Source organism: Elgaria multicarinata, chromosome 2 (genome assembly GCF_023053635.1).
Source record: "Elgaria multicarinata webbii isolate HBS135686 ecotype San Diego chromosome 2, rElgMul1.1.pri, whole genome shotgun sequence".
Classification (NCBI taxonomy): Eukaryota; Metazoa; Chordata; class Lepidosauria; order Squamata; family Anguidae; genus Elgaria; species Elgaria multicarinata.
This window is the reverse complement of record NC_086172.1, coordinates 127,544,817-127,558,097: the sequence shown is the minus strand read 5'-3', so window position 1 is coordinate 127,558,097 and position 13,281 is coordinate 127,544,817. Positions and strand designations below refer to the sequence as shown.

General features: G+C 45.1%; 1 protein-coding gene across 2 annotated transcripts in view; it reads left to right on the top strand.

Moving 5' to 3' along the window:
- Positions 1-881: 881 nt before the first annotated feature.
- Positions 882-13,281, top strand: part of DPF3 (double PHD fingers 3) — a 241,782-nt gene continuing 229,382 nt past the window's right edge. For both annotated transcript variants that reach the window (XR_010025071.1, XM_063117615.1), the window contains exon 1: positions 882-1,019. Coding sequence is in view for 1 of the 2 variants with exons in the window: in XM_063117615.1 (XP_062973685.1) it covers positions 988-1,019 (32 nt within the window). In the remaining variant the exon portion in view is untranslated. The remainder of the gene's footprint in view (positions 1,020-13,281) is intronic.

The window sequence follows — 13,281 nt, the reverse complement described above, 5'->3', positions numbered from 1 at the left end:
TTGGTGTCTTTCCCAGAAATGGGACTCTGTCTCCACTCCTTTTCTTTGCAGCCATAAGTCCTGTCTCTAAGACGTTACTTTGCTACCGCGGAGCACTTAGAGTGTCTCTCTCTCTCTGTGTGCTTTAATGAAATGTGGGCAAAGCTCCCTCGCTCTCCCTTTCTCATGTCAAAAGATCAGAGAGGTCAGGTCTCAACACGCTAAATTAGACGATCACTTCCAAAAGTTGCTGTGAGTGAAACAAACAGGCGGTCGGTTTGGCCACTGTGCATTATGTAACTAGTGCACTGGCTGCAGAAACTGGATGACTGACACGGAGAAATTCCTGGCGGAGGGGGAAGGGTGCTGCCCCGGAGTGACTACGATTACCAATACTGCTCCAAGAAGCCTACAGGGGAAAGTGGCTTCAGATCAAGGAAAACAAAATGGAGACAACCATTTTTTAAAAAACAAAACAAAAACAAAAACCAAGCCAAACTCCTAACAACTTGAACGTGCGCCGCAGAAGCACATGCATTCCCCCCTGGTGAATCGCCCCCCCCCTTACAACTCAGTAAGAGCCGGGAGAGTATGCCATTCGGGGAAAGAAAAGCTGTCACAGCAATGAAAGCAGACAATGAGCTGCGCTGTACCGTACAAACACACGCGCGCGCACCGCCCGTCGCTCTTTCGCTTCCGAAAAGAAAAAGAGCCAAACTACTCCAAAAACTCTTTTAACTCCCCGCTATCTCCTTTAACCTAATTTTGAGCGTCGATTGCCCCATTACGGTGCTGCTGCCCCTTTAAGACCTGCTCTCTGAACAGTTGCACAGAAAGGGAGTGACCTCTGGGCTTTGACAGCTCCCCTAATAACTAGCAGAACCCTGGCTCCTCCCGCAGCACTTGATTGGACAGCGGGCCGGTATCCACTTTCCCGATTGGCCGGCCGCTTCCCCTGAGCGAACCTTTAGAACTCTGAGACACAATATTCTGTTACATTGTAGCAAAATGGCGACTGTCATTCACAACCCCCTGAAAGCGTAAGTAGGAATCAAAAATGTACATATTCCGCGTGGTTTAAATATGAAAAAGGGCGCCTTTCCGATGCATGCTGCTAGACTGAACCTGGTGTCTCCAGACTCCCAGCTGATCTACCTCCCTCCCTCTTTTCTTTCCGATCTCCTCATTGTGTGTGTGTGTGTGTGTGTGTGCGTGTGCGTGCAACACACACACAAGTCTCGCTCAGAAATTAATAGGAAGAAATTGTTATATTTGCGTTCTGCTTAATTGACGGACGATGATGAAAAGAAAGCAGAGTTCCGGGCTCGAAGAAGGCTCCGACGCTGCTTGCAGCTCTCGGGGCTTCTCCGCTCCTGGAGACGCCAAGATTTTGACGGATCCCCGAGGGGGTGCTTGCACTTGACAGAGTCCTGTGCGTGGCGTCCGGGTTGGCTTCCACGGCCGCCGCCAGCGCAGTGTCCAGCGGAAGAAGACCGATTGTGGAAACCGGGCGCATAATCGCTGTCTTGGCAAGCGGTCGGATTGCAGTTTCGGAGTTTTCTTTTTGCAAAGCCCTCCTGTAGCGGGGAATGACTTGAAGCTGCGGGAAGCACGGAGTTTGTTTCTCCGGGTTTTTGATGGTTGGTGTTGGCAAAGGGGGCAGCACGGATCTTTTCATGGCAGGACAGTCGGGGCACATTAGCCTGTACGCTCCTGTGTGTGTGTGTGTGTGTGTGTGTGTGTGTGTAGGGGGGGGGAGGGAGAAAGAGAGGGGGGGGGAGGAAAGAACCCGAGAGACTTGAACTGGATGACTCGGCTTCGTGGAGAGAGTGGCTTTTAATCAAGCGCAGGAAGTCCGGCGATCTGCTTTGCATACCGTTCGCTTTTCGCTTTTACACGATGCCACTGGCAGACTTCGGCTGCGTGTAGATTCTGGGAGGTGTATGTACTTGATGGGCCAAATCCCGCCATGCAGGCTGTGACTGAGGGCAAAATCTGGCTGTTTCCCAGAAGTCAGCCAGCGAAGGTGGTGCAGGTGGACGGGATTTGGAGTCAGCCCTACGTCGGTTTAGGGAGGCTCTCCTACCCTGACGATTAAAGGCGGGCACTCCGTCTTTCTTTGGATACTCCCATCTTTTCCTTGTGATTTGCAGCACAGCTAATCCCTAAAGGCATTAGGGAGAGTGGGATTTGGCAGCGTGTCTGGAGACGGCTGCTGGCCGCCCTCCCCCTTCCTTTAACCTTTTAAACATTACTTTTGCACTGAGGCGGCGGCGGCGGCGGTGGCGCTCGGTACAAGCGAAGGGAGGGCGAAGCCGGGCTCCTGGAGTAGTGGAATCCGTTGGGGGATCCTGGTCTTACCATCATGGGATGGAGTTCTTGAGACCGGGCTCTCCTTGTCAATTTCTGCCGTCTAGTCCGAGTTGGCAAAACACTTTGGATAGAATCCAATGATAGTCCTATATAGAGTAGACTAATTGAAATGAATGGGACTTCAGTTTGTTCTGACTAACGTAAGTCATGCATTTCAATGGGTCTACTCTACCTCGATTAACAATGGATACTAATAGCCCTTGGAGGGAGATATCAGCGCGGCTGTGAATGGATCCGGGTGGGCAATGAACTGGAGAAAGAAGCTTTCCGTTGGGAGGGAGGGTGTGGCGGAATACACAGAGGACTGGCATATTTAAATAACTGATATCGCAACACACCCTTCCCCCCTTCTCTGGAATAAAATAGCTGCGTAATGAGAATCCCTTCTTCCCCTGGTGAATTCTAAACATGATCTGCGAAGGGGCAGCTGAGATTTTCAGGACTCATAGTCCACCCCTTCCTGCATAGAGGAGCGTGCGCGGATTGGGGTGGGGGGAGACGGGAAAAAATGTGGTCAATCGCATGGAATAAGCAGCTTTCCACCCATTTTAAATCTTTAATTTGTCACATCCCTATCCCGCCCTTCCTCCGGGAAGCTCGGGGCGGCGCACGTGGATTTGTAGTACCCCTTTGATCCGCACAACGCACCTGCGAGGTAGGTAAAGTTAGAGCAGCCGCTGAGCCTCGCGGTTCTGGAGAGATTTCAACCCAAGCCTTTTCGGGACCAGATCCAACACACATGTGCACTAAAACACATGATATGGAAGGCACGGAGAGAGAAAAAGTGTGTGTGTGTTACCGGCGCGTTTAGAGGGGGTGCTGGGTCTCCTCCTTCCCTCCGGGTGAATTGCTGTTTATTGAAGCAGATCCGTGCCAGGTTCACTGTTCGGTCTTGCAAACTATCGCCCTGGCACTCGCGTTCCCAGAACCCTCCCTTCACCCGAGCAAGGTGGTCTGGTAGTTCTGCCTTTGTACTGATCCGCGGGGCGCGCAGCGCAATGCCCTGTATGGATGTTTACTCAGAAGGCAGCCGCACTGCCTCCCCTGAGAAGCGTCAGGAGGCTTGCAGCTACAGGCACGTTCAATTAACGCTTCTCTTTGCCGGATCCTCCCCCCCCCCCCAAAAAAAAAGAACAAGAAAAGCAAAGAAAAGCGGCCGAGTGGAAGTTTCTTTCTGGGAAAGTCACTTCCGCTCGCCGTCAAGATGAGCTTCCTCAAAGGAATGGCAATATTTTCCTGGGGAGCCTGGGAGCCGGAGCAGGAGGCGTGGAGTGGGTGGATCCGGAATCGATTCTTACTTACATCATGGGTGCAAATGAAGCGTGCATCCATTGAAGTCGCAGAAGTATTAAGCCAGTGTCTGTCTCGCGCGCGGAGTGGGGGTGGCCACGAAAAGGGAGCGGGGTGTGTGTGGGGTGAAAGATCCTCTCCACTCCTAATGCTACGTGATTAAATTTATTTGCACCAGGAACGTTGTGCATCAATCATTTCCTCCATCTCCACATGACCGATCCGGAGTCCTTTGCTGCCAGGAGCTTAATTCATCTTGTGGCCCAGAGTTCTTCCCTCTGAAATCTTGAAGGAGCAGAACCAGGCTTTTAATATAATTAGCCCTCTCTTCTCTTCCCTCTCGCCACCGCCCCCCCCCCCCGCCAGCGACGGGGGGTGAGAGGAGAGGAAACAATAGACATCAAGCGCACCAAAGATGCTTTCCTGGTAATGGTGTGTGAGGTGGGGGTGGGGGGCTGTTTTTGCTGGCCATCTGCCCATTCACAAGTTGTTGTGGGTTTTTTTTTTTTAAAGAACATTTATATCTTCTTAAAAGTTGCTGATCAGGAAAACGATACAAATATATCACGAGAGTTAATGAGGGCAAAAACAGTTAAGAGACATAATGGAGGGGGGGAGAGGGGGAGGGAGCGCAGTGTTTCAGCCCCATGTGTCCTTCCTGACAATGAAAGGGAACCGAATGACATTTGCATTTTCTCTGTCTGCATTTTGATTGTGTCTCCAAAAATAAATAAAAAATGACGCTTCCCCTACGACACCCCACCACCGCGCCCCGCCGCAGAAACGGACCGCACAAAGGTTTCCCCTCCCTGTGATTGAGGATCCCTGTTATTGGGATCGCTAGACCTAAATCAGGTGTTGTTAAACTCTTTGTGTCTTTGGTGTGTTGGTTGGGTGGACGATAATCCCTTCATTTCCCAGGATGTACAGACATATGCAGCGCTCTTAATTCCCTAGATTAATGCCATGTGGGGATGCTTCGTTTCCAATCCCACTGGATAGTCAGAAGAAATACTTTGAAGTACTCAACTGGAGGCGGTGGGGCCTTTGTGAATTTCCCAGTGATTTCCTCCTCCTCCTCTTCGATGGATGGGTTTTGGGTGTCTCCAGTGTGCTTCTCGGCTTCCCCACCTCCCTTCTGGGATTCAGCCAGTGCTATGACTGACCATTGTATTGTTTCTGCCAGTGGACACCTTGTTTGCCAACATGGTGTTAGAGCCCGAGGCAGAAAGCATTTGAGGGCTGATTCCAGGAGATTATGAACCTAGGAGGGCCAGGGAGCAAGCGTGGACAAATGCCCACCCATCTGAAACAGAATGTCAAATATAGGCGTATGGTTTTTTGGGGACGGGGAGGGGAGTATTTGTGTGGCTGCCTCCCTCCCCTGAATCTACCTGAACACTTCTTTGCCTATTCTATTTTTTCTTTTCTTGCCTGGAGCTGCCTTTGATCATCAAAAGGAAGCTGAACAAAACTTGTGCCAGGGCAGGTTAAAGCAGCCCCAAGCAATGGAGAGCTTTTATATATTTGTTTGTGTTGGACACCCATTTTGTTTGTATATAGCACACTCAGTGGAGGCTGGCGTCTCTGATGTCAGTGGGGCAAAGCGTCTTGGACAGCTCCTTTAGAATTCTGTCTGGTTCTGACTGAAACCCGTAGCAGTTTCACTGCCTCACTAATATTGGAGCCAACAGTCTCTCTTGTGTGTGTGTTTGTCCTCCTCACACCTCTCTCTCTCTCTCTCATTCTCTCTCATGTGTGTGTGTGTGCGTGTGTGTGTACGTACCATTGCTTTAGATTACTGTACCTTGATGGCGTTTCGTTTTTAGTAAATAAGGTGGCATATAAATGTTAATAATAAATATGCTAAGGGTGCAATCCTATGCATGTTCAGACAGAAAAACTTCCTACAATTCCCAGCATTCCCCAGCCGGCCATGCTGTCAACTGTCTAACATCGGCTCCTGGGCTCTTCCAGATGAGGCTTTTATTGTGCAACTGGCCTGCCTGATTTTTACAGAAGGACATCCTGACTGATGTGTGATCAGCTCGTTTCCCCTCCCACCTGGTCTGCATTCCATGTCTACTGAGCATGTTCAGTCTTTTTAGGAGTTGACCCCATTAGCAGTTTCCCCCTAAAGATGTTTTGTACTTCTGCAAAACCCGGGCTTCTCCTGAGCCTGCTGATTCCTCCCTCTTGTGCAAGGACAGTGCTGTTTTGGCTACACAAAGCCCAACACTCAGAGAACTGAGATTGGTACTGCTATATATACAAATGGGACCTACAACAGAGTGATGCAGTATGTGTTGCTCTCAATATGTTGCAGAATGTGTTGTTCCAGACATTTAATTCCGTTCTCCCTCCCTCTGCATTTCCCATTTTTTTCCTCCCAGCACTCAGTCAGCATTCTTTGACCTCAGAGCATACACAGTCCTCATTGGATTGTTTTAGGTTCCCTTAACATTCCTTCCCACAAATGACTTTAAAAAATATCTTCTGCTTGGCAGGATCTACACTACTGCTTTAAAATGCTTTATAACAGTAATGACAACTGTTGGGGCCCAGGACACACTCCATATACAGTTTTCAAACCTTTTTCAAAGTGTTTTATTCTGTTTGGTGTAGATCTGGCCCAAGCCTCAGGGCTGTCTCCAGCCTGCCAGTGGCTCCCTCTTCTGTGTGGGAAAGTGCCCCTTTAACTACATATGAACTGGTAGAATTGAGAATTGCTCTCAGTGTACGTCAGGGGTGTTGAACTTCTTTCAGCCTGAGGATCACATTCCTTTTCACAGACACTGCTCTTGGGAGGGGCTGCATTTCAGTGGTGGGTGTGGCCAAAGGCAGAAGGAGGTGGGGCCAAAATCACAAATGTATTTTAGGTTAAAGGTCCAACTGCCAGTAACTTTGGTTTAGGAGAGGTGTTTCCTAATTGTCCATGGCATGCGGATATTCCTGAGCATATGACTTCATGCACCTGACCAAGTGTGCAATAAAGCATGGATGTTTATGCCATAATACATTTTCAGCTACACAAAAGCTGGGGAACTTCCAAATGATGGGTGTTTGGTGGAAAGGGTGTGGGGCCAGGGCCTTCTGGGAAATCCCTGCAAGCTGGAATGGGGATCTCAGGAGGGCCAAAGTTGTCCCCTCATACCTGAGGCATCCTTGGCATATATGTGCTGTTGATGTACCTTGGTACAGAGTAGGGTGACCATATGAAAAGGAGGACAGGGCTCCTGTATCTTTAACAGTTGCATAGAAAAGGAAATTTCAGCAGCTGTCATTTATATATATGGAGAACCTGGTGAAAGTTCCTCTCATTACAAAAGTTAAAGCTGCAGGAGTTATACTAGATTTAAAAGAGGGCAGGGCACCTGCAGCTTTAACAGTTGTGATGAAGAGGAAATTTCACCAGGTTCCCCATATATACAAATGACATCTGCTGAAATTTCCTTTTCAATACAACTGTTAAAGATACAGGAGCCCTGTCCTCCTTTTCATATGGTCACCCTAGTACAGAGGGCAAAATTTTAACAGTGGGCCTTTACCATTTCGCTTCTGGACCCATGGGTTGTTCATTAGTGTGAACAGAAGGGACACTTGCACAAGGAAATTCCCAAGCCCTTCTTCCCCACTATGTGTCCATACACTCTTTGAAAAGCCTGTCCTGAGGTCAGGGCCTATAATGTGGGAAAACATTCTGCTCAGCTACGTTGCGTCCCAGGACTGTGCCTCTACCTGATTTCAGGCTAGTCCCTGCTCTTGTGATTACTGTGGGGAGCCCCTGACCCTCAGGAGTGACATACTGAGGGGTCCAGTTGCCTGCAGTGAGGAGGAGGTCTACACACATGCACAAATATGCCTAATGAGCATATTACTTCATGCACCTGACAAAGTGGGCAATAGGCTATGGATGTTCAGACAACAAGCTAAACCTTGGTTAAGCTGCTAACCCTTTTGTAGCAAATGGTTAGTGGGTGTGTTTAAATCATGGTTATTTGGCTTCCATGGTTTGCAATGGTTCACACAAAACACTAAGTCGTGGGCCAGATCTACACCAAGCAGGATATAACACTTTGAAAACAGTTTGAAAACTGTATCTGGAGTGTGTCCTGGGCCCCAATAGCTGTCACTACTGTTATAAAGAGTAGTGTAGATCCTGGTTCACTCCACACGTAAAGCCATAATGTTTAGCTCAAAATGCTTAACTACCATGGCTTAGGGTGATGTCTGAACAGGGTCTATGAATTGTTATTATTAAATACATATTAAATAAATGCTGCATTTTGGGAGGGACATATGGTATGAGTGGTATATGGGTTGTTGGTCCAACTAAACAGTACAAGCGGCTTTGCGTGTACCATCCTAACAATGAGCGACAGGATCTGTTTTAATGGGAAGCAAATGCTACTTGAATAGAAGGCAAAAGTTATTTAATTCTGTTTGTAAAGTGAAAGTGATCTGTGTCTGATGTTAGAATGAGAGGACTTCTTGTTGTACAATGGCTTATAAATTATGAAAATAAAATATAGCTATAAATATTAAGTCAGAGAAGTGGGAGTTGAAACACAATGTTGTAATGTGGAGTGCTTCTGCTCAATGTTCCAAACAGCTAGCTATGCCCTCTTCCAGGATACTCCATTTCAGCCCCGCCCTGGTCCTGCTTTCCCTCCCAAAAGACACTTAGCATTCTGTGGCTACTGAGCATGCTCAAGCACCACTGGGCTGTTTTTGTGTTTTGCTCTCCCCTTAGATCCCTCCTTCAACCGTTTGTGTACTTCTGCAAACCTTTGGGTTGCCCTGAACATGCTTGTTTCTCAGGCCTAACTGTATTATTATTATTATTTATTTATATAGCACCATCAATGTACATGGTATGTGATATTCATAATCACACCATGGTTTTAAAAAAACTTAAGAAGTATCAGCTGTGGGGATTCTGATCGGCACTGCACCAATGTGGGGTTGTTTCCTAATGCTAATTGCTGTGCATATCCTCGAGGCATGGGTAGGTTACCAAGATTGGAGCTGCAGGGAAAAGGTGTAAAACTTCCATTTCTGTGATTGTGACGCTGATCACAATTGACCCCCCCTCTGCCCCACTTTGCCTGGTTTTAATAATATTATATATTTTTAAAACCTACAATGTCAATATATCATGTAGCTAAGCTCTGAGTGGTCCTGTTTTGGTTACAATCCTGTGTGCATTCCCCAAATGAGTTTCAATACAAGGAGTGATAAAGGCTGCCCTGCTGTTGTCCCCTAGCATCTGCTACCTGAAGCAGTCATTTCATTCTGCCTAATGGTAGGGGCGGCCATGGGAGTGATATTTACTAAGAAACATGTGGGGCTGAATACAAATCTAAGCTCAGGTTTAGAACCTGCTTTAAATATAAGGGTCCAGCCCTGGAACAAGAAAAGAAAGAAGAGAAGAGAGAATGCCACAAAGCTTTTGCATAGTGCATTCATCAGCTGTTGAGTAACCACACTTCTTCCTCACACATTTGGGACTGGAAGGGGCCAGAGGATCTAGCATACAGGGAGTACTTTCCAGGTAGATGTGCGCTCCAACTCACATTTCCCTAGAAATTGAGTGCCAGCAACCACGCTAAACCATGCTGCTTAACCACAAAATGGTTAATGGAATGCATTAAGGTCAATGTATTCCGTTAACCATTTTGTGGTTAAGCAGCATGGTTTAGCGTGTTGTCTGAACGGGGCCACTGAAAAGTATCTCAGTTATCATTAGCTTTGGTGCCAAAACCATGCTAATTAGGAAAGCTTCACCTTGTGGCTTCGGCCTCCTGGAAAAGAGTTAGATAAATATAGCTGCAAGATGTGGACACTGAATAAAATGGGCTGAAGGTGAGAAACAAGAACAGTGATGATCTGGGGAAATGGCGTGACACTGGTGAGCTTGGGAAATGATAGGATCCCGGTTACAGCATTTTATTTGGTTGCATGAATGACTTGGGCATGATTAGTTGCTGTAGTGCTTTTGTAATTTGTTTTGTTGGCATTCAAGTCTTTCACAGTCCATCAGGTTGTATGGATGGATGAATCTGGCATCATAAAATTGTCAGTGGGGGAAAAAAAACTGTTTTCCTGAAGCCTGTAATTTTTCGGGTACTTATTTCTCACCCAATCCTTCTGAAAGCAGTAATGGGATTGGACGGGGATAACATTCAAGGGACATGAGAAGCAAAGTTATTACAAGAATTCAAAGCACTAACTCTTGCTATGTGTGTATTTGCGCCTGTGTAAATGTCACGGTAATGAAATTATTTCTTAGCACTGGGAATATAGTTGGGGAAAGTTATCAGATTGTGTTAAACATGGTTCCAGCATCAGCTGTTCTTTAACAAAGCTTACGCAAAGAATTGGGCCCCAGCCCAGAGGCAGTTATTGACATCAATAACATTCACATGCATGTGTGAATAAACCAGAGAAAGAACATTCATATTATCTTAAAGAAATGATTTCCAGAGTCCACACGTTCAGCTTGCTTGTCATTAAGTATAAAGAAATCAAGTGATCTACATGCATTTTAGAGTATGACCCTTTCTACACCTAAGGATTATCCCAGGAAAATGGAGGGTCATCACTGCCTGCTCCCGGGATCCCCTGTGTGGCTGTTGGATGCACAGGAATGATCCCGGGATGATCCCAGGATATAGGGCTGGTGTAGACATGCCCCATGACACATTTCCTTTAGCCTTCTTTTTCATACAGCTATGCTCTGAGTATTGTTGCCAACTGACCAGGAAAAATGCCCCTACCTGCTGCTGTTGTGCCTTTAATAGGGGCTGATCTGTAGAGGTCTGGAGGTGAATTTTGTAGTGGAAAAGTTGAGAAGTGTATTCCATAGGTACCAATCATGGTGGCAGCCGGTCATGCAAACAGTTCCTAATATTCTTATGCTGTAGTGTATGGAACATCTCTCTATCTTAAGGGGGGGCAGATCCCATACCTCAGCCTTCCCCACCTATTATTATCTTTATTATCTTTTTCACTTTGGGGTTCCTTTTTATTTCCACACAAAACTAATTAAGAAACATTATTATTATTATTATCATCATCATCATCTTTATTTATATGCTTCCTTTTACCCAGTGTAAAAGGGCCTCAAGGCAGCTTTACAAAATTAAAACATTTACAGGTAAAAGCAATAATTAAAACTAAGCAAAAGTTTAAAATATAATTAAATAGGCCTCAATATTAAAACATTTCAACATTTAAAATACATATTAAATTTTAAAAGTCTAAAACATAGATGGAGGTCCACATTATTCAGCAAAGGTCTAACAGAATAAGAAAGTTTTCGAGCTTTATCACACCAGTGTTATACTGTGCAATCACTGCGAATTGCATGCAAAGGACTCAGAAGTTTTCCACCTTATAATCTGCTTTGATTGTGAAATACTCCCATGCATCCTGCCTTAATTGTGCTATGAAGCCAAAAGATTCGCCGTATTTAGCCCCTACTTTTTGAGCATATCTTCCGAGCTGCTGCTGGGGTGCAGGAGTAGGATTTTAAAGAAATGCTTACATTTGTGTAAGCTTTAGAAATAAAGACACCAAAATTGGCACAGTAATAGATATTAGGGAGAGCTTTAAGCATACCAAATTTGAATTGAATTTGGTCATCTGTTGATTTTTTAATGATTTTTTAACATTTCCCCCCTTAAACTCACTTCCTGGTATGCAAAGGATCGCTGTTGCCCAGTAGCAAAAACAACAACAACCGTGAAAGCTTAGCGCTATGGGGATAATCCAAGGGAAGCAGGTACGTGGGATGAAGCTCTTCCTCTGCCTCTGAAAGCACATCAAGGAGGGAGCCAGTCTAGCCTCCCTGGGAAGGGAGTTCCAGAGCACTGGATCAGTCACCGAGAAGGCCCTGTCCTGTGTTCCCAAGTGTGCCTGTGATGGTGGTGGGACTGAGAGAAGGGCTTCCCTTGAAGATCTCAAAACACAGGCAGGCTCGTAAAGGAGAATACAGTTTTTCAGATAGTACCTTCTATATGAATTGAGCTCCAACTCTCACAACCCCCAGGCAGCACACCAATTGACTATGCTGGCTGGACATGGTGAGAGTTGTCCCCTAACACATGTAGTGGGCATGAGGTTGGGGAAGGCTCTCCTTGATTTGAGTTGTGCAGGCTCAACCCAAAGAGAAGGGAAGCCTGCAGTTCTAATCCTGAGATATGTGGTTATGGAATGGGTTAGCAAATCCTCTAATTTGATAGCCTGTGTGAAGTATTTGTGCAACCAGAGAATAACAACAACATTTATAAAATCCTTAAAATTTTCTAGGTGTTGTACAGAAATTAAAAAAGCAAGGCAGTCTCTGCTTCTCTGGTTGTATGGATAATGTATGTCACACTGAAATCAATAGGGCTTAGACTGCAATTTCAGTGTACACTCAATTAAGAGTCAGCTTTATTAAACTAATTGGGACTAACCCCTCCCCCCCAAAGTAAACATGTGTGATTTGTGTGCTGGGCACACGTGTACATTTCAGCAGCATTTAGGGCCATATGACTGTTTCTGTGTTGTTCCCTACTTTCAGAAGGATGAAACTGCAAATGGTATTCATTGGATATGTGCGCAATTCCCCATATACATACACTTTTGTTGTTGAATATTATTATTATTATTAGTATTAGTATTAAATACATCATTAGCCAAACTAATACGTTCAAAATAATTGATAAACAGTTGCACCCTATCTGTTTATTTATCCATTTGAGTAATTTCTAAGGCTGTAAAGCTGTTTTCTACTTGTGGGAGTTCTGTCATTTTTCCAGTATATAGCCAGTACAATTTTGGCAGCTATTAATAAATTTATAATTAAATTCTTAATAGTTTTTTCTGTATCTTCCAGTAAATTGTTTTACAATATAGACAATGCATCAAATCTGATATTCTCATATATATATATATATATATATATATATATATATATATAATCAGACCTCAATATTCTTTGACCTCTGGACAATTCCACAGTACATGAATCTAATCTGCATCAACCCTCCCACACCTCCAACAACCAAATTCTTCATTGCATATATTCTGTTCATTCTTTGTGGAGTCACATACCACCTACATAAAATTTAATACTGGGTATCTTTCAAGGAAGTACTAACTGAAAGTGTTTACTTACTTTAAAAATTTCTAACCACTCCTTCCAGTACCTTCCAGGATCTTTCTCCCATCTCTTGTTAGACAAGACATCAACTTTTTAAAAAAATTGATAAGATGATATAAACGTGATAGTAATTTTCTCTTTCCTACTTCAACTGCAATAATGTTCTCAAATACAATCCTCAGTATCGAATTTATTATTTTTAGATCTTTTAAAATGAAGTTCCTATATTTTTTTCAAAAAAATCATACCATGGAGATGTCCACCCAGCCCTATTTCCAGACAACGTTTATTATTAAAATTATTTATGAAATCATTTGTATCCCACCCTATATCACTGGGGCCTTAGCTAGACCTAAGGATTATCCCAGGCAAATGGAGGGGTCGTCCCTGCCTGCTCCCGGGATCCCCTGTGTGTCATTTGGATGTACAGGGATGATCCCGAGATGATCCCGGGATATAGGCTTGGTCTAGCCATGGCCTGGGATCTC